This window comes from Blennius ocellaris (genome assembly GCF_963422515.1).
Source record: "Blennius ocellaris genome assembly, chromosome: 8".
NCBI lineage: Eukaryota > Metazoa > Chordata > Actinopteri > Blenniiformes > Blenniidae > Blennius > Blennius ocellaris.
Genome location: NC_137657.1, coordinates 10942804 through 10964022, shown reverse-complemented (window position 1 = coordinate 10964022; position 21219 = coordinate 10942804). Strand labels below are relative to the sequence as shown.

The following is a 21219-nucleotide window of genomic DNA, read 5'->3' as shown; positions in this document are numbered from 1 at the left end:
AAAGTGGCTCAAAACAAGCAACGATCGACGTCGAGCGGCAACCAATCAGAGACGTCCTCACTCTGCATAGTCCCGCCCCCACCAGCTCAGCTCTCCAATCAGAGAGCGTGCTCTGGCTGGGACGGGCGGGACGAGTCGCATCCCTGACAATAGGTAACAGGTTGCAGTCCGTAATGTGTAACACTTGTGGCTGCGCTAATTTGCGTGGGAGTTGTTTTTTCTCTTCCACCCTCCTGCCTGTGTGGACTTTGATGGACGTTTGTTAGAGCGTTTGATTTACTGTCTGCACCCGGGAGGCGACGAGGCAAAAGCGGAGCGGCGGATTAAGTTGAGAAGGAGAGGAGGTAACTAAGTTCACGCTCGGTTTCGGACCTTTGGTAGCCGGACGGTTGAACCAGACAGTCCGGCGGACGCGACTCGTCTGACAGTTAGTTCACAGCTTCGTTCCGGTTTTTCTGGTGTTCGGCGGCTCCAAGCCCTTCTGCACGTCAGACGTGCCGTAATACGTGATTGTAGTGCAGTTGGTGGTGAGTCAGTTGAGGCAGAGAGAGAAAAGACCTGCGCTACCTGCTAATACTGCTGGACAAGTTCACGTTTGTCTGATTCACGAGCCAAACGCATTGAAAGTGTTTTAAATATGGACGTAAAACGTAACGTGCGATTTACAAGGATTCTGATCCCGCTAAAAATATTCACAATCAGTACTTTTCACTGCGAACGTCACATACCTGCGCTCACCTGCGCTTTGACAAACAATATCAGGCTGTAAAAGTTTCTACGTGACGTCATAACCTACCTGACGATCAAAAAGTGTTTAAATCACGGGGACGTGTCGCGCTATGTAAACGGCAGCTCAGATGAAACTGATGACAGATACAAGGAGAGGCCTCAGATTATAGTTTTGAGGAAGGGAAAAGCTCATACAGTGTGATCAATAATTGTATATATCTATATCACTGGCTCAACATGTGCAGCGACACTGCTGCGCTTCTCTCTCAAACAGCTGTATAAGGTGGCCCAGTGTTAAATGTACACAAGTGACAGGTGGAATCCCCGAAAGCAGCCTCTCCCTCCTGCTGACACACTCAGAGTTGGTGAGAAACGAGTGTCAGGAATGTGGGAAAGGGAGGGGCATATTTATGTGGCCCGAATATGGTTTCATTTGTATACTATTTGGTAACACTGCGTTCTGGCTTTGTTATGCCAATGAGCTCCTTTTTTGTTTTGGATTTGAAAAAAGGGTGAATAAATGGCTGATTGTTTGAGTGTGAAAGAGGGCCAGTGGCAAGATGCACAGAGGATGAGGGGGTTCAGGTCAAGGATGTAATGGAGAGGCAGAATCCTCCGAGGACTGAGTGGCTGAGTGTCCTTTAAGAGCTGAGAAGGACGAAACTGTTTTTTTTTTTTTTTTACCACTGTTACTTACACGCTGGCGTTTGAATTTACCAGATTACGACTGTAAAACCTGATGATTCATATGGGAAAGTCTGGGCGGAGAATGGTGTTAGAGTATGGACATGTCTGCTTCCTCGTTCTAAAAGGAATAGTCGACTAGCTCGTAATAATTGTAACTTCCACAATCATTTATTAATTTAGGCCAATGATCATTCCCTTGTTTTAATAATCAAGTCATACTCCACATTTCAAAATTGGAGTATCGGTATGTAAAACTTGTTTTCTTGACGTTGGAAACTATACTTTGACAATCTGCTCGTACAGCTGTCATTTGTGAGAGCTTTCTATCACTTTCACTTTCTTATTCGATGGTTGTTTTCCATCCTTTAATTTTGTTATTTGGGTTTCCCTGTCCATTGTATACTACCTGTTTTACTCACCTGTAATGCACAATAATTGTAGTGCATTTTAAAGAGAAAACACCTCCATTAGTCTGTTGACTTCAGTCATTTCATTCCATAAATGGTTTCCGGGGCACAGTTCTTCAGTGAGCTCAAAGGGCAGGCTGCACAATCAGTTTCCATCACAGGGCATGATGATGATCAATAATCAATTAGTGGGGCCGTTGGGTGGTGTGGGGTTAGTTGCCATTGTAAAGATAAAACTCTATCACTATTTTCTATCAGACCAGAACAACTGACCGCTGAAACAAAGACGTTATGGAGAAACGCAGAATACATGCATGGAACTTGAGTAACGTCAACTTTGGGGGGGAAAAAATCTAAGCAGTATGTTGGTTTGCAAAGTAGTTGCCAGTTATTTCCTGTTAATTGACAGATTGTTGAAACGTAATGCTCATCTTGGCCTTTCTTGCTTGTTCTGCCTGGTCAGAGACGAAGTGGTAATATGAACCACGAGGACTCTGGTGAGTCAGCAGGAGGATCTTGCACGTTTCCACACTTTGCTGTCGTTTCATTTTCATCCCGGCACTCTCCGATCTCATTCATTCTCGTTTTCAGTCCATCTCAGATCTTAAACTGAAAGGTAGCTATGTAATTCATTTTACCGTGTGAGAATGTACTTTGAAGCCAGAGGCAGCCGCGCCGTCAGCAGGACTGCAGGGAAGCATGACTGTCAACAGTGTCCAAGAACTCCCCGAGAAAAGCAGCAGCAAACAAGCCTGATCGGATGCAGCTGCTACAAGAAGTGTTTGCAACCTCGGAAGCAAATACTCTGTACTTACTATGTGACACATCATGGTACTTCAGTATTTATGATAATGGCTTGTTTGTATATTTATTGTTTATATATTCACAATCTTTAATTCACAGTGAGCGCTCACTCAGGCCTCACAGCAAGATTAGAACTGGTTCAATTCTCAGCTGGCCTTGTGCCAGGAACTGTTTATTCGTTGTTGTTGTTGTTTTTTTTGTAGTTTGCATATATCCTTGTGGCTGTGTGGGTTTTATAATTTGTTTCTGAATGTTTATTGCATGGTTATTGTTTCTACCCTAATATGGGCGTCAGCCCATTTGAACATAACATTAATGAAACAAGTATAGAACGTAGGATAAAGTTCCTGGGTTTTTAAAAAATAATATTATTTCTTTTATCTTTTCCTTAATTCACTCTACTTGGGTCCAAAACTCAAAGCTGTTCCATTTTTCAAGTGAGGAAAAGGGTAAAGTCTCCATGCATTGAGCAGATCATTTAGGTCTGTGAACATATTTTCTGAAGAGACATATTATTGTCTTTTATCGAAGAAAGCTATTAGCGAAGGTGTGAATGAGGTCAATTTTGAAATCACTAGTAAAAACTTTGTTTCAGATTATATTTTGTCAAGAGATCAGGACGTCTGTTTGTGCTCTTTCTGCCCCTTTCTCTCCCCGAGCCTCAAATACGGCAGACGGGGAGCTGCGTCCTTCTCGTAGGTTTATTCTAGCAAAATGTAGTTTTTCCCTTTCAAAAGTTGCTTGTTCTTTCTTATGTGGATTGGAAATGTAAAAGTTAGAAGGCAGAGATGTCATGGGGCGGGTTAGTTTTGGCATTTTCAGAATTGCTGCCCTCATTTTCCGCCCCACATCAGCTGGACAATGGGATGAGTCCACCCCGTCACCCCTGTCCCCCTCTCAGAGCGAGCTGGGGCGGGGGGCGGGGGGCGGTTCTTCCTTTGTGACACATAAAAAATGGAAGTGATGAAAACACGCAGATGAAGCGATACTCAAAGTGAATAAGATATAGTTTCTCCCTCTGTGTGGATTCTGTCAGACTCGACAGATCACCGCAGTTCAGATGTCCCACTGCATCGGTGGATATTGTTTGTAACGTATCCTCTTCCACAGTCGTCAGTGCATGTTGTGTTTGCTTGACCTTGGTGTAAAGACAGGGGGCTGCAGACTTCATGCTCGGCTTCACAAATCCGCCGTGACACAGTGCTGCCTCTGTGGCTCCCAAAGGGTGGAAAAATCGACAAGTAGGCCGGTCTGTGGACAATTCAGATGCACCACCAGCACACAGTTTGTTTGTTTGGTTTTTTTTGTCATAGAATGAATAATGCGACTTTAATCATTCGTTGCTTGGTCATTGACATCCCATTGGTTAACATCAGTCTTTGTCTATCCCAGATAGGTGGCCAGTCCATCACAGGGAGAAAGACACTCGCATTCCCTTCTATGGGGAATTTCAGAGTCGCCAGTGGCCCCAGATGCATGCTTTTGGACTGTAGAAGAAGAAACTGGACTACATGCAAACTCCATACAAAAAGGCCTCCCAAAGCCTGGAATCAAACAAAGTGTATTTTCTGTGTGATGAGACTGTGCAAACCACTACATCACTATATTTCTTGGCTCACATTGTCGACTGTCGTTAATCACAATTTTTATAAGACGCTATGAGGTTCTGTGCTGTGTTAAACAGCTTAATAAATCAGTACGGTAGTTATATGGGTGAATATGTCGGTACAAAATGAAGAGAAAATATTTCAGGTCTTCTTTTGTAGTTGGTCCTTTGTGTGTCTGGGAGGGCGGGTTGTTCACAGGAACAGCTTGACTTTGTATTTTATCACACAAAAGCACTGATAAGAGGAGAAAAGTGGAGTTCTCTCACCTCACCCTCCCTCCCTCTCGGTCTCTCAGCCCACTTTCCGACTCTCGCCTCGGAGACCAAGAGAAAGGTGCAGAGCCGAGCGATCAGGAGGGAGTGTTGTAATAGTTTTGGAGTGAATTTAATGACCCCTGCCTTTGTAATGACATGATGACGGGATCATAAACTAACCCAAAGCATGACCAATTAGTCGGTGTTACGCGCCGAATCGAGTCACCCTTTATGGACTGGCCAGTGACCTCTGCTATTTATTTATCGACTGATCATGTGTCATCACTATGTTGGGAAAGAGAACATGCACTCGTCAAAAAAACAAACTGAAAAGAGAACTGACATCTGGCGAGCTGCGGCGGCGGTAATTTGCATTCAGTTATCAAAGTTTTTGTTGAGGGAATTGTCTTCGGCGTCTGTCTGTGAAACTTTGAAAAGTCTGGAAAAGGGTTGTTTGGTCCCCACAAGGGGAAAGTGGTATGTGGGTGTGTGCTCTCAGGTTAATGACTAATGGAGAACACTCAGGACAAAGTCCACACAAGCAGTGAAGGGCCTGAAACTACGCACACGTTACTTCCTGTAAATCTGTCTCTGCATTCGTTTGAAGGCTGCACCACTGTGACTTTTACATTTACACAGGAATACTGCAACACCACTGTAATGAAGACCCTCGCTGGTGTTTTTATTTTACTCAAAACTAAAGCTAAAAAGGTTACAATTTTCCACGTTAAGCAATTTTACATAGCGGGATAGTTTTGTCTTACATGTAAGGGACATTATTGGACATTGTAGTGTATTTCTGAGCCATGTACTCTATCGCATAAAGTCTTACCTTGTTTAGACCTCATTTTACCTTCATCACTACCCTTGATTACAGTTCACAGATTTTAAAAAAACAATTGCCCTTGTCCTCAACAATTTTATACCATTGCTGTTAAATCAACTTCAGTTCAGGGGCCACATTAGTAGGCTGTACCAGTAAAATTATGGCATAACCTTTAACACGTGGAAAGAAGTGTTCACTTTCCAGATTTGTTTTTCAGACATTATTCCCTTGTTAATGATGCAAAATAGAGTGAGACTTCCACAAACCTTGGCCTCCATTTGTTAGCTCACAGTGTTTCCTTGAATGCAACAAATTACTTTGTCCGTTTTTGGCAGATCTGAAAAGCTGTTAGTCGTAGTGTTTCTCTTCATGCTAAAGCACAACAAGCAAGACCATGTTTACTGCCTTTAGCATACAATAAGCTTGCGAGCTTTTGCTGCTCGGTGAAGAGTTTAGAAGCAATACATTTATGAGAACGTCTATGATTTTCTCTTAGATTTTGTTGTTGTATTTTCAATAGGGTCGTCCCACAGACTAGAGAGGAACCAATGGCGGATGGGTTTTGGTTTGGCCCATGGGCTCTGGCTTTTATAAAATACAACAAGGCAACATTTTCTTTTTCAGACTAACTTGTTTAATATCTCCCCTTTCTCCCAGTATGAGTGCACCATTGTCCGGTCGGAGGACCCCAGTGGACCACGGCGTCCAGATCCGTTTCATCAACGATCTTCACGACACCGGCGGTGGGCAGCCAATGGCATCCCAGCCCAAACCGAAGGCCAAGTCCCATAACTCCAAATATGGTGTGGCGGTCCGGGTGCAGGGCATCGCCGGTCAGCCATATGTGGTCCTGAAGGATGGACAGAAGGGAGACTCGTACGGAGTCCAGCTGAAGACCCAGTACCACTCGGGCTACAGCAGCCTTCCCCGGAGGAGAGACAAGGCAGAGCGAGGGGCCGAGAGGGGAGATGCAGGAGGAGGGGAACGGGGAGGGCAGGGAGGGGCGCTGCGCCGGGCTCAGTCCCATGGCTCACTGCTGGACAGGGATGGAGGAGATGAGGATTTCCAGCTGTCTAGACCACCAGGGGACGGGAAGTCTGGTAGTTATGGGAATCTGGATGGAGGGATTGGAGTTAGTGGTGACAGGGAGCAGGGCTGGAGTGGTCGTGAAAGGGACACCAGCATAGAGAGGAACATGTGGGACGGTTCATACAAAGCGGGGCTCAACAAGTCTCTGGGGTCAGTGGCGAACACTCAGTCCTACCCTGACCCTCCTCCGTACTCTGGCGTCAACAAACTTAAAAACAGGTTTGATGGTGGTAAAGCTGGAGGCCAGCAGAGAGGAATCTCTCCTCCACAACACCAGCCCAGAGCTGCATCTCCCCTGATCGCTCCCAACCCCTATTCCACCGCTCCGTCTTCCACGCAAAGCAGCTTGGGACGCGGCCAGGGCCCCGTCACTAAACTTCCTGGATACTCCACGAATAAATGGGCTCCAGTGGAGCCACCGTCGGTGAATCTGAGGGAGGCACAGGTACGAATTGAGACCTCTTTCCTCTTCAGGTTGTTTACTACACCCGCTTTTCACATCAAACGCCACAAAGCACACAACATTGCAAGAGTAGTTTTCTGATCTATGTCTTAAGGTGACCCCTGACCTTTTGCTGGACCAGGGTCAGAGTGCAGAGATGAGCAGCGAAGAGGAGCAGATGATGAAGACTATATACAACATCCTGAGACAAGGGTACAGATCTCCACCTTATCCTCAATCCCCACAAAGCTTCATGCTATTTGCCTCATTTCTGTATGAGATTATCTCATTTCTCTCCTCAGGTCTAGCGAGAGTGACGTCACCATCAAGCACAAAGCTAAAGTAATCTTTCAGAAGATCCAGCACCTGAAGGTTTGTTCTTTTTTGAGGAATCTATTTTTTATTTTTACTTTTTTCAATTCACATGCAATGCAGCTACTTTACCTCTGATTTACTGTCTGAACTCATTTTTACTTCTTCGGGATGCGACAGCTTGACCATAACTCAGTCATTTTTAAAAGCTACTGATTCAAACAATACAACTATGAGAGAGTACAGAACTCGAGCTTTGGGTTCATGCTAACCCTCTAAACTTTACAGTAGCCCCCTAGATTTTCACAGTATAGCCATTCAATCAAACACAAGATTTATTAATATGTCACATATTTGTAACATGAGCTTCCCAGTACATTTAATCACAAGTGTCCATTGTATTGGAAAAAGGAGCAATTTTGACCATATTAATTTATAAAAGCTTCTTATTAAATTCACCTAGTTAACGCAACGGTGAAATCACAATTCTAACGTTTCATTTAATGCTTCCCTCTTGAATGGAGGAATTATGCCTCAAATTATTATTTGTGCGTTTGATAAAGACAGTTTACATTTGTGCCTCCTCTCCTTTTACATCTTTTTCAGCCACAGCCCAGAGAAAGCCTGAGGGAAGAGTGGCTCATGGAAAAGAGAGAGCTTGAGACAAAGATTTCTAAACTACAGTCTGCCCTTCACGAAGAAAGGAGAGTAAGTAGAGCAGAGAACGATGTGAGCACTCAGAGGTATCCTATGACCTCCAGTCATAAGAAAATACTTGTTTCCTCTTTCTTTCTCTTTTTTCTGTCCATGCCTCAACTAAATATAGTAAAAATGTCCCTTTACATTGCCCGTTGTTGTGTGTTGGTGTGAATTAGTTTTGTCTTCATATAAATTCAGCTGTCTGATTAAAACTTGTAGATTTTACCTTGCAGACAGAAATCTGCTGAATTATCTGAGTTAATTGCGTGGATGTCCTCCAGGGCTGCATGTAAACACGTGTTCAAGTCTCTTCAATGTGAGAGCGACATGATGCTACTACTGAGGAGAATAAGTCCCCTAACTTGTTCAATTGTTCGAGAGCATGAAACTGTTCTCAGGAGTTTTTCTGCCTTTTTAACTAATCTAACCAGGAGGGCTGAGGGGTCCATTGGAGTGTGCTCCCGATTAATCCTGGGATTAATCCTCAAAGCCCTGGGGCCTGGTCAGAGGTGCACACATGCACAATAATCTAACTCCAATAAGGACTCATTATATGTTGGCTTAAGGAAGCCGGGCAGGTCTTAATCTCTAATGGCTTTAAAGAGCTTTATCCCCTGTGCATATTGATCTGCAGGCAAATGTGAGGTCTGCGTCAACATTTTCTAAAAGCCCTTTGTTTCTGCCACCAGAGCCACTTGATGTCTAAAGTTTCACGGCACTCATTAATTCATCATGTCTGCTTGTGTGTAGGACTCGGCGAGCAATTCTGATCCCGCTCTGAAAGCCGAGCTCGAGTCTTGTCTGGATGACAATCTGCAACTCCAGGAGACGTTGGATCGAAAGAAGAAAGAATTGAGCGACACACAATCAGAGTGAGGACACCATGGCAATCATACACACACAAGGAAGCAGTCAGGGGAATTGGTACCATTGTCCAAAAACAAGCAGCCACTGTTATGTATTGACAATGTGCACAAGTGGTCAGTTCTTTTTGACTCGGAGAGTCACTCGTGAGCGTGTCTGTCCGCTTCTCCTCGCAGGCTGACTCAGCTGCGCATGGAGCGGGAGAACGCAGAGGCTCGGGTGAGAGGGATGGAGGACCAGCTGGCCGAGCTTCAAGATGAACTCCGAAGAGAAAACGGCAGCAAGACGGTACCACGGTCACACAAACACATCCACACAGAGGATTTTCAGTTTTTGACTATAAAGTTGCATCTAATTATTGCAAAAGATTTCGGTTAAGCTTTATTCAGTGAATTTAATTCAAGTACTGCACAATATATACAAATAAAAACATTCAAACATGAGCTTCTACTGTTTATATAGGTGTACATAGACAAAGCCTTAAAATCTATTTACTATATGGCTACGTTTTGTAATAAATGATGTACAATCAATGAGTACTTTATTTATATCTATATAGTTTTATCATACAAGTGAATTATTTCAGTGAAATACGATAAAATCAGAGGCTCTGAGGCATAACACTAGGAACTACTGATGTATTCATTGTGTCTGCAGGACCTGATATCTTACCAAACGCAGCTGATGGAGGCATGCCAGCTGAAACAGAAGCTGGAGGAGACACTGAGACAAAGGGAGAGGGAGCTTACAGCTTTGAAAGGCGCTCTGAAGGACGAGGTGGCGACCCACGACAAAGAGATTGAGGTGCTGCGAGAGCAGTACAGCACCGACATGGAGAAGCTCCGCAGCAGCATGGAGCAAGTCTCTCAGGTGTGCAATGCTGACCATCAGTAATATTTGACAGGAGATTGTCCTTCGGTTAAGCCAAAGCGGAGAATCAGTTCTCAGTAGGACTTGTAAGGTTTCTCCTCCATGGTGACAATATTGGTACATTTTGGGAAAAAAGCCAGTTCCACTAAAGTGTTCAATGGCTGCTTGATTCAAACAGAAATGTATAATTCCCACACAATGACGTGCAACCTTGGAAATTAACAGGAGAGAAAATAACCCCAAGCTTTTGTGTTGCATAATTCATGAAACCGGTCCCTCGTTGTTGACACTGATCCTCCAAACTGATTTCATTCAAGCCCACAATCGATTTACTACAGCTCAGTTCATATGGTACAGATGCATCAGATAAATAATACTGCTGCTTGTTTCCCTTTTATCTTCGGTGAAATAGTGAGACACACTTGTGGTGTTTCTCTCACACAAGGTTGTATTCACGCTGCCCCGACTATTAAAAGGGAACTCCAGTTCTAAATGGAACAAATTACTCATGCAAAACTATTAAACAAGTAGAAGTACAGAAACACACTGCATGTAAAGAAAACATCTTGTATTCTTTCAAAGTGTGTTTTTAACCAGATGTACATTGTTCAGCTGTGCCAGATAAAGCAGGTCCGGTCCACAGCTTCATATCTGTGAGCTGCAGATAACATCTCTCTAACGAACACGGGGCTCAGGCCAGTGCGCAGGGCAGTTTTACAAGATTTTTTTAAGATGACTATCCTGAGTTACTCTGTTCCTCCACACAAACTGTTATCAGCTCACATCACTGCCGCTGCGTGTGATTATTTAATCCAGCTTTCATCTGTTGCTTTTCACCCTGAAAAGTCTCTGGATGCATGTTAACTTTAGTTCCCCGTGTCATAGAGCCTGGAATTAATCATTAATAAGAGATGCTTCCACCAAATATGCACAACAACCAGAAAACATCTGTTTAACTCGTGTTGCATTCAGTCGGTAAATTAGAGAATGTTGAGTAGTAGCACACTCTGTGATATGTATTTTTGGTGTACTTTACATGAATTAAATTGTCACAACTAAAAAAACAAAATGAAAATCTAATAAAAATGAACAAATTTGAGATATTTTGTTTGTTTGTAAAATCTACATTACGTTTCAGGTTTGCCTAATTTATTTCTTATTTTCTTTGTGTTCAAATTGGGAGGATTTTAATTCGATCCCAATTTCAAAACGTGCTGAAAGATTTGAAGTCCTCAGAGAGCCTGTGGACAGAAATACAGGAGAAGCTGCACACAGTGCAGTGATCACGTTCAGCCATTGAACTCTCTCGTAGCGGCCAGTCCACAAATGTTTCTTGGATACTACAAAGAAATGAAACGTATCATGAATTTAGTGTTTGTCATTGGAGCGGTGTAAAGCAGTTGATTTAACGTTGCGTGTTCCCTCCTGTAGTCTCACGTGGGCATCGAGGCAGAGCGGCAGCGTGTGAACGCCTCGGTCCGCTCTCTGCAGCAGCAGCTGGAGGACTGCAGGGATGAGAGCAGTCACTGGATGGAGCAGTTTCATAACACCAGAGATGAGCTTCGAACAGCTAAACAAGAGTGAGCGTCTCAATTGTGTTACAAACTTCATCACCATTCACCCTGACTCGTGATATGCACTTCGTCCTTGTCTGCATTTTGTTTTAGTCTTTGCACCAACTACTAATGTGTTTCTGTTTTTTTTTTCCCCCTTTCTTTATTTTACACGGCCAATGTTTCCCACTTTCTCTCTCCCTCCCTCCCTCTCTCTCTGTCAGAGAGACTTGCAGACACCCTGAAACACAGTGAGAGTCGATAATTGAAAACAGTGTTTGTTTTAAGTTGTCCAGAGTTGTAGGTTTGGCTAACTGTGCTAACAAATGTCTCAATGTAATGTCAAGGCCATTCACACCGTCTTCACAACCCTAATACCAGCACTCGTGACTGGCTCAAAGTGGGCTTCCACCCAAATGTGTGCATGATCTGAGTTCAAATATGAAACAATCCTTCATTGAGTCACTTTTAGAATGTGGAAAACAATGTGATCAAACACTGCAGTGATATTGACAAGTTGTGTACCTTCAGGAAATCATTATTTTACATTCTTTATTGTGTTCATGCAGTGGATTCAGATATTGTGCACACTGCATGTAAGCAGAAGACATAATGATGCAAGTAGTAGTTGTGAATGGTCTTATACTCATGGGTCACTTTGTGAGGGGGACTTGTACAGTGTAACACAATCAAGTACAGCTCTGCCATAATGCTCATTTTTAGTTTGCATTCATTTGCCTCATATGACTTCATTTATCTGCATTTGATTGTTGCAAGATTGTCAACAAATACCTCTCCCCCCTTTAGAAGAGGAATTAAAGAGGAATTACATTTCAATATCTTTCCAGTCCTTCAATCTGACTGGGAGTTGTTTGACACACTGGTGAATCGTGCGTCTGTTTGGGTTTTCGAGATATCAAACAGTTTAGGAAAAGTATGTCGGCCACATCCTGTCAGCTGCGACAGAATGTAAATAGAATTTTCTTTGGTTCAGGCTGGAGGTTGTAATTTGCTGTTGTGTTGAGCTGAACTGCATCATATTACCTGGTATTCCTAATGAATTACACACCACAATAACATAAATGAAAAGGGACAGACTTGTTAGATTAACTCTCCAAAATGAACTTGAATGAATAGTTTCTTGAGCAAACTCCTGTTAGACTGTGCGAGTTGTACCTTATAAAGTGGCCACTGAGTGTATTTGTGTCTGTGTTTAGAATAGAACATCCCGCTAATAGATGTGGTTGTATCGTGGTAGCAGGCAATGTTCATTTCCATGTCGTCAATATGAAGTAATCGCTCACATTGTCATTATGTATACTTAAGCTAATTAAGCTCATTTGTCAAGAGTCACGTTGAAAATCAGCTAATGTTGATCAAATAATCCAAAACCAATACCTCACGGAATTACACGATGTGTTACTTGTGAATGTCTGTGCCTGTCTCAGACTCTTGCAAACCCGCCTGGAGAAAGAGGAATTTGAAGAAGAAATAAAGGAGGTTAAAGAAAAAGTGAGCACTATGAAACAACAGATACCGGATCCCAGTCAGACACAAACTCTCACCCAGGTGCAGTAAATTCCCACCAAACTCTTCAATATTACAAAAAAAGGCATCTCGCGTATCACTAAAAGCAGCATGTTGTTGTTGCATTTCTGTTCAGGAGCTGCAGCGATGCAAAGCTGAGCTGAAGAAGACCAAGTCCGAGGTGGACAAGCAGAGGACGGAGTTTGACAAGAAGGTCATGGAGGTCATCTCCACAAAGAAACATCACCAGGAACAAGAAGCTGAACTGAAGTATGAAATTGGCAGGCTGAAGGACCAGTTACAGCGGGCCAAGGAAGATTTCACCAAAGCACAAGAGAAAAACAAACGGGTTGGTCTCGTCTCACAGTATGAAGATTAGTGAGAGTTTGTAAAAGGATTATATTAAAATGATACTTTTAATGTCTGAGTTCTTCAAATATCACTGTATTTTTGAGAGGTTTGAGAATCCTGTCTGTGATTTGACAGGCAGAATGAGAAATTGTAGGAGTCATGGCAGTGACTCATATGTGGATTCATATGTGGTTGAATGGTTGTTTGATTTCTGCTAGTTTTTTGAAATGAGTAAAAATTGTTTTTCTCATTAAAATTTGTATTGAATTGTTTCAATCACAACAAGACAAGTAATAAAGAGAATAACAACAAGGCTAATTAAAAAAAAAAAAAAAACAGGATGAGATTGAGAGGAAAAACATATATGGAAAGAAGGTAAGGAGCTCAAGTCCACAATTATAAGAGTAGATATTTAAAAAGGTCTGAGGAGTCATGACTATCTAAAGTTGATCCTGGCTCAGTATGCAGAGTATTTGATTTACGAGGTTATATGATGAATTTATGTTTCCTCATGATTTCCTCCTCCCCTGTGAAGCTGCCAGACCCGGCCGCCGTCTCCGAGCTGGAGCAGAAGATTGAAGAGGCGCAGAGCGAAGCGACTCATCTCAGGGAGAAACTGTCCTTGACTCAAGATGAACTGGACTCTTGTAAAATGCGCCTCAGCAGGGCTCAGATGGACATTGACTCGCACAAAGAGTCCGAGCAGGAGCAGATGGAGGCCAGCGCTCGTCTCAAAGAAAAACTCTCAAGATTAGAGGTAGGATCGCCACCTGTGCTCTGTGCATTAGAAACTCGGAGAGCACAGGACATTGCAGTGATTTGTGTCCTTTGTGTTTTGCTCAGGCTCAGCTGCAGTCCAACGCTTCTGAGAGCTCGGAGGCAGAGCTCGCTCTCCACGCTGAGGTGAGGGCCCTGAGATCTGAGCTCGACGAGGCCAAGAGAAAAGCGTCCAGACTGAGCCAGGAGCAGCGCGAAGTCATCCTGCGTCTGGAGGGTTCAGACAAAGACAAGGATGCCCTCAAGCAGACCATCAGCCAGCTGGAAGAGGCCAAGCGACAGCAGGAGAGAGCGATGGAGAAACTCACCAAGGATGTAAGTAGCAAAGATCTTCTTTTTTTTTTTTAATACTGTACAAATAATAGAAGTCTGTTCTGGCTGAACTGTCCTCTGCTCAGTGGAGGATACAAAAAGTTGTTTTGTTCTGTCTGCCTCTGTCAGAATGAATCTCTGACCGTGTCCTCAAGAGAGGAGGTGCAAGCTCTCAAGGTTCAACTGGAGGAGCAGAGAGAGCGAGCACGCAAGGAGATGCAGGAGGTGCAGCGTCATGGAAGCGACGCTCACTCCGAAATGGAGCGAAGCCACGCGAATCTGAGGCGACTGGAGGAAGAAGTGTGTACCTGCACTCTGTTTGTCTCCGAATCTTTGAATACATGTTTGTTTCTCTTATGAAAATCATGTCTGCCCCGAATGATCTCAATACTTGCGGCATATAATATTCATGACTTATGCTTGGCTGCTCGTTCTTATGTGCCTCTGCGCCGTAACATGCAAAAACCACACGTGACGGACATTCAGTGTGGCAGCGCCGTTTCTAATGTTATGACGAATGTTGCCAGTTGTCACGACAAAAGAAGGAGCTTCTGCTGGTGTGCGAGGAGAGGGACAACCACCAGCTGGACAAAGAGCTTCTAAGCAACCGACTGCGCCACCTGGAGGGAGAGATGGAGGCCAACAAGAACAGCCACAATGAGAAAACTCGGGAGGTGCGACTCCTGGAGGTACGATCGTCATGTGTTGCCTTCTTGGCAGGGAGAACAAACCATCTGGGATTAGAAACCATGACAACAGGGCTCTCAGCTGGCGACGGTTCTGCACGCATTACAAAACATACTTCTTGATGAAGGTGTGTGTGTGTGTGTGTGTGTGTGTGTGTGTGTGTGAGACTTCTGTGATTTTCCTACACTCCATCCGTTCCAGGCAGTGTTCTACCTGAACAGGTTGCTCGTCCATCACAAGAGTACTGACTCACCGGCGAAGCACTACGCTACAGTACCGTGTGGCCTCTGGACTGCAGCCTGCACTATTTATTTATTAAACCTCCAGAGGGTTATAAAATATCCCAGAATATTATAGGTTTTTTTCAGACAACACGTCTCTAAATCACTGCAGAACCAGCAACATCCTGAACGGTGAAACACATCAGCTCTAATGGAACCATCCAAGCTGCAAACTTTTAACTGAAAAATCTTTTATCTTTTGTCCCAAGAGCTGTCCCGGAGCCAGACTTGGTCAAAAGAGTACAATAGCTGTGGACATGATCTACAGTGTTTTATACAATGACTTCTGATATTTATTTAAGCCACCAGCACCTACAGTAGTATTATACAAATGTACTATTAGTTGAAGCCGAGTATAAATGTGTGTTGAGTTTGTGCATATGTCTGTCGTGTTCTTTCATCGAACATCTCGTTTAGGTATTTTTGTGAAACAACTTTCGTCGTCCTGACAGGACAAGCTGAAGCGTCTGGAGTTGGAGTTGGAGGAGGAGAAGAGCAGCATGGAGATGATGACGGACCGAGTGAGCAGGAGCAGAGACCAGATCGATCAGCTTCGCGCTGAACTCATGCAGGAGAGGTCCTCCAAACAGGACCTGGAGCTGGATAAGAACGCCATGGAGAGACACGTATGTCCTCGTGCATCACATTTGCGTTTTTACCGGCAAATTAACTCTTCAGTCTGCCAGAATACACTTCCCCGCTCACACGTCACAACCCGTGTCCTCACTCGAATGCAAAATGCAGCCGGGAGGTGAAAAAGCCAACGTGTTTTATGGTTTTGTTGAGCTCCCATTTGCTCGTGTCTGTCGCCGTAGCTGAAGGAGCTCAGGAGTCGTGTGGCGGATATGGAAGGCCATTCCCGCTCCTCAACAGGCGTCTCCCAGCTGGAAAACAAGATCCAGGAACTGGAAGAGCGTCTGCTCAACGAGGATAGGTACAGATGACGCAACAGGAAACGTGCAGCACAAACACTGTATATAAATACTTGTTTAGTGTTTTTATGATGAGAATCTTTGAGTATAAAGTTACGTTTCTATCATTTATTAAAACGGTGAAACTTCCATGTATTTTTGATTTGTTAATGCAAGAATTGCTCATTTCTAATTTAATGAGAAGGTTTTAACTTGTCATCCATCCTGTATGTGACACTGCTTCCTGGTAATTTCACACACTATAAACACATCAGTGTTAAATAAAACCATATCTCTAGCTACAGGAGAAACATGTCTTTTTTTTTTTTTTTTTTTAATTTAAAGGGAAAAGACGTCCATGTTGGCATCTCAGCGCCGTTTGGAGAGGAAACTCAAAGAGCTCAATATGACGCTGGACGAAGAGAGACAATCACACCTTGAACACAAAGACCAGGTACAAACATTGACGGTGTAACAATTGATAAATGTCGCGTTAACTTTGTCCTTCACGATGTGGGAATAAACTGAAAGCCCCACCTGGAATCTGGTGTTGCAGCTTGCTCTGAAAGTGAAGGCTCTGAAGAGGCAGGTGGATGAAGGTGAGACGGAGCTGGAACGGATAGACGGACTGAGGAGGAAAGCCCAGAGAGACATGGAGGACCAGCTGGAGCTGAAAGACGCCTTGCAGAGCCGAGTCACCGCTCTGGAAACTGAGCTCAAGTAAGTTTTTCATTTTTTTTTTTTTGATTCTCATCCAGTTTGTTACTCACCGTGAGCTTTCTGTCACGTTCATGCAAGACACTTCCTGTCAGCCAGACGATCACGGCGGCATTCATGTGCATGTGTGAGTAAGAGAGAGAGACATCGTCTCCTCCTTATGTCAGAGAGGGAATTAATGTGCCTGTAAACGATGCCCTGATGAGCGAGCCCACATTCTTCAGCTGTGACACGGATTCAGACACCTGGTAGACATTCACACGAGCCCCCCTGAGGCGCAGTATTTTACAGCCTGACGTGTGTAAAACCAACCAGCAATCACCCACGTGTGAAAAGGGTATTTCATTAACCTGAAACGGTACATTACTCATGTATACCACAGGGGAAATTAAATCACAAACATGCTCCAACTGGCATCAAGGAAGTGCATGTCATGTCATGGTATGACCAGCAGAGGGGGTGCGACGACCACCGTTTCCGGGATTTTGAGACTTGACCATAAAAGTTCAGGTTTGTTTTAGTTGAACGCCTGAGGTGGTGAGGCGACTTTATGTGTGCAGTGTGTTTCAGTTGCAAGTCTTTACGTCAACAAACATGAACCTTGTGTCAAAAACAAAACAAGCAAAAAATAAAATAACATAACATAAGAATGGAAGATTAAAAAAAAAAAAGAATTTAACAGTGAAAGTAATAGAAGTTTATGATGCATTGTTTAAAATAAAGTAAAGTAAATTTTTAATGAAATGAGACAGAAATGGAATAAAATGGCTCTAATAAAAGCACAGTTGCACATAGTCGGTAGACTCGGTCCTAATAAAGTAGATTCGCTGAAAATACATTAAATCATATTTGAGTTCAAAGTCAGTATTATAAGATTAAACCAACAGTAATTGTATCATGACAAAAACAGTTTTGTAGAAATACCAGAGACACTTCTGAGCTCGGCAAGTTATCTAACTGGCTCAGGCCCAGAACTTCTCACTGTGTGGGAGGAAGAGGAGGATGAGAGTGAAGCTCGTTGTGCTGCAGCCTGCTGGGAAAAGGCTTCCCTCCGTCCTTCATGTTTGTCCTCCTGCTGAGGCCTGACTGGAAGCTCTCTGCTCTGCCTCACGCGTTTCACCCGCCACTGCTGTGGCCCTTTAAGGCCCATAATAGCTGGAGTTCTGAACCACTAAATGACGGCGCTCCACAAACAGGTGACACGTCTGTCGCTGATCCTGGTCATGATCCACCCGGAGTCCATTAAAATGGCACGTTGGGTCGCCTCCCACTCTCCCAGCTCACTTGAGGTCACTGTGTCGCTTCACGGGCTCATTGCTTCCTCGTCATACGTAAAGAACGATGTTTCCTCAGTGTTGCACCAAAGAAAACGCAACAAGCTCAATTAGACTCTGTAACAAATCAACCTTCAATGCTGGCAGGGTTCCAGGTAAAGCTGGATGTAGTCTTGTGTGGGAATGACACAATGCATTGTGGGATTGATCGACTATATAGTGTAGTGGGCTATGTGATGAACATGTATACACCACTTACTCACTGGACATATTTAGCATTAGAATTCAGTTTGTTTTTCATCGACTGACTAAATGAAACAAGAAGCTCTATATTGTCGATTCAACGAATATAAGTGTAACGATCCCCGTGTCTTACAGGAGGAAAACTCAGGCAGCGATGCGGCCGGCCTTGGATTCATCGGTACTGAGTTCAGACGACGACGACAGCCTGTTCGACTCCTCCACCATCGCCTCCTTCCTCAACGAGAGCAACCTCCAGACCAGCTCGTGTTAAAGCAGCCCTCCGGGAGGCGGGCGAGGGTGGGGAAACACAACACTGCCACGGCGCAGACACAAAAGTGTAGATTAGTTCCTTTGCAATCTGGGAAAGAAGCCAAAAGGCAGAATGATATGCACTTACTGACAATGAAGGAGAAGCACAAAGAGCTGGGAGGCGTCTGACATATTTTAAAGGGTAACAGGAGAACGATTTTTCCACACCGGAGTGAATGAAAGGAAGCAGAAACATCCTCGCCATTTCAGGGACTTTCCTCCAGTCCACAATATGTACACATGTTATCTGACATGCAGAGTGCAGACCACATTTCCAGAGATTCACTTGTAATCCTGGGTATTTTTCCCTCTGTGTACCCTGACAGGCTTGAGCTCATCAGGCCGGATAGCGTATCTTCCAATCCCACAGTTTTGTAGTTCCATTGCTCATCGTAACCATTTGAATTCACTCGATTTATGTATGAGGCATCTCTTGAAACTACATAACAGTCATGAACATTACTTCCATACCCTCTTGGCTACAAACCCTTCATAGCACAAGACGATACTCGAAACTGCTCGTAGCTTTAAGGAAATGCTGCAGGAACTGGACAGCACCTGGCATGATGACACACAACTATACCAACCATGCTTTTATCATTTTAAATACAAATCTGTATCTATACATGCACTTCTTTGACGCACAAATGTGAGTGCGGCCTCACAAATATCACAGACATGTCAACTCATTTTGCCTCACACACTGAACACTACTACACCAGAACCCTTTAATGCTCTGACTTACAAAATCACAAACATTTGTTCCACACTGAGTACATTTCCCTAATCCGTCCAGATCTTGGTTGCCACAGAATAAACAGCCTTTGATGGATCAAACTGCTTTTAAACAAACATTAAATTGTACAAATTAGTTAGAGACCTCATGTTGGTGTTAAAATGTTTAGAAAAAGTCACCATAAGCAGGAGAAGCACAGCGCACCATTAGATAGGTGAATTATAAGTGAGGGCATGAAATTACAGCCAGTATATAAATATATTAAAACATGTATTTTGAGGGGAGTTGTAAAACAAACAAAAAAAAAGGCCATATTTGTTTTGCTAAAGAGTTTGCTAAAGTATATTTGTAGAAGCTGCTCACTTTACTCTATGCATTCCTTTATGTTCAGTCGGTGAGATACACGAGCTTTGGTTTAATGATAATGCCTTGAAATGACATAAAAAAACACTTTGTAATGGACTTACTATTCTGTTGATTTGTTTTAAGTGTACTTAACATTTTTAGATATTTTCAGAGTTGATTTTGTAAAGTTTGGTTTAAGTATCGGTTTAAGTTATAAATGAAGTTGATCCATTTAATTTTTTGTGTGTTTTCAGTCAAACTGATAAATGGTACTGAATATGATTTATTCCATGTATCGAGAGGATGAACTTGTGCATACTGCAATTGTTGCCTGGAAAAGTTTAGCACTAACTGTACTTCTGAAAATATTTTTTCTTTTTTACTACCTTTTAATTTAGCAGCAATAAATGTGTTAAGTTAAACTGTTTCTCTTTGTTCTGTCATTATTGGCTTTTGCAAAATATCACACTATCAACACTGCTGTATGTTTACAATGTTTCTAAACCAGGATTTTAAAATAAAACCAGCATGTAGATTTATAAAGGTACATTTAAAGAAATTGAAACAATTAAAACATTTTCTTTGTCCACAGTGCAAGTCAAACACTGAAACTTACATATTCTATATTTATTTAAATTTAACTGAAAGAAAGAATTTCCTGCTTACGGTGCAAAATGCAAATGCTTTTTGCTCTCTGCTTTGCCTACATTGGTTTGATGTGTTTTTCACTATAGAAGCGACAAAGTAGATCGTAGATACAAACTGATCACAGTGGGACTTTAGTTCACAATTGACGCTGAAAACCAACGTAAGGTTTTTGGGGTTTTTTTTGCCACTTGTCTTTCAAATCTCTGGAGGAAGAACAGCAGCAAGACCCCCCATTTCTCCACAAATTAAACTGAAAACAAAGACTCAAAGTGAAAATGGAAATAAATGGTCTTTGTGGAAATGACGCTCGGTGAATAGGAGGAAGACACAACCAGAGGGAAAACCTATTAACTAATATTAGTATTTTGGATCATCTTGGTTCAAAGCCAATAATGAATTCCTGCCTGTGGTTAACTGGAGGAAGACAGAAGGCGGAACCCACAGACGTGATGAGACCAGCTGGCCTGCCGAGTAATAACAAAGATCAGAAGCAAACTTCTTCAGTAAACCAGGCTACAACTGGAAAATCTGTTCCAGGACACAGAATCCGTCTGACGTTCTCAGGAATCTCTTCAAACAGCAGGAGACGAGCCAGAAACTACCTGTAGTGGAAGGAATGCAGATGAGCTTTCAGACTTTGACTGTTGGGCAAATCCACTTTTAAATCTATCAAATAAATTTGGACTAAAGACATCAAATGGCTGTTTTCTCCAAAATGTGGACTCTGCATACCACATGAATGATCTGGTCCAGCATTGGGTCTAATGAAAACATGGATTCTGACCTGAGGCTGAGCCGCCATATTAAAGCAATCAAGACATCTTATTATCGCTTAAACAACTCTGACATCTTTGAAACGAGATCGAAGACCTGTCTGTCTATCTGTAACGTATTTATTTTTATTTCACTGTATTGTCTTTCCTCTCTCCGTCTCATCCGTCTGTTAACGTAAAATACT

The 21219-nt window shown here is 43.1% G+C and overlaps 1 protein-coding gene across 1 annotated transcript; it reads left to right on the top strand.

Moving 5' to 3' along the window:
- Positions 1-210: 210 nt before the first annotated feature.
- On the top strand, positions 211-20006 carry cgna (cingulin a). The gene is made up of 20 exons (XM_080500230.1): positions 211-344; positions 5972-6848; positions 6961-7058; positions 7148-7217; positions 7770-7865; positions 8607-8728; positions 8897-9008; positions 9378-9590; positions 11022-11170; positions 12592-12712; positions 12807-13019; positions 13557-13778; positions 13865-14113; positions 14240-14410; positions 14638-14799; positions 15531-15704; positions 15894-16012; positions 16335-16443; positions 16546-16709; positions 18359-20006. Exons 2-20 carry the CDS (start codon positions 5973-5975, stop codon positions 18492-18494), a joined length of 3576 nt encoding a protein of 1191 aa, XP_080356356.1. The 5' UTR covers positions 211-344; position 5972; the 3' UTR covers positions 18495-20006.
- Positions 20007-21219: the final 1213 nt, after the last annotated feature.

What these genes read in the sequence shown, in the direction of transcription:
- cgna (XM_080500230.1), top strand. Translation starts at nt 5,973, where the DNA reads ATGAGTGCACCATTGTCCGGTCGGAGGACCCCAGTGGACCACGGCGTC. An exon ending in AGAAGATCCAGCACCTGAAG is followed by an intron (nt 7,218 to 7,769) that starts GTTTGTTCTTTT and finishes TTTCAGCCACAG; the next exon opens with CCCAGAGAAAGCCTGAGGGA. An exon ending in AAAAACTCTCAAGATTAGAG is followed by an intron (nt 13,779 to 13,864) that starts GTAGGATCGCCA and finishes TGTTTTGCTCAG; the next exon opens with GCTCAGCTGCAGTCCAACGC.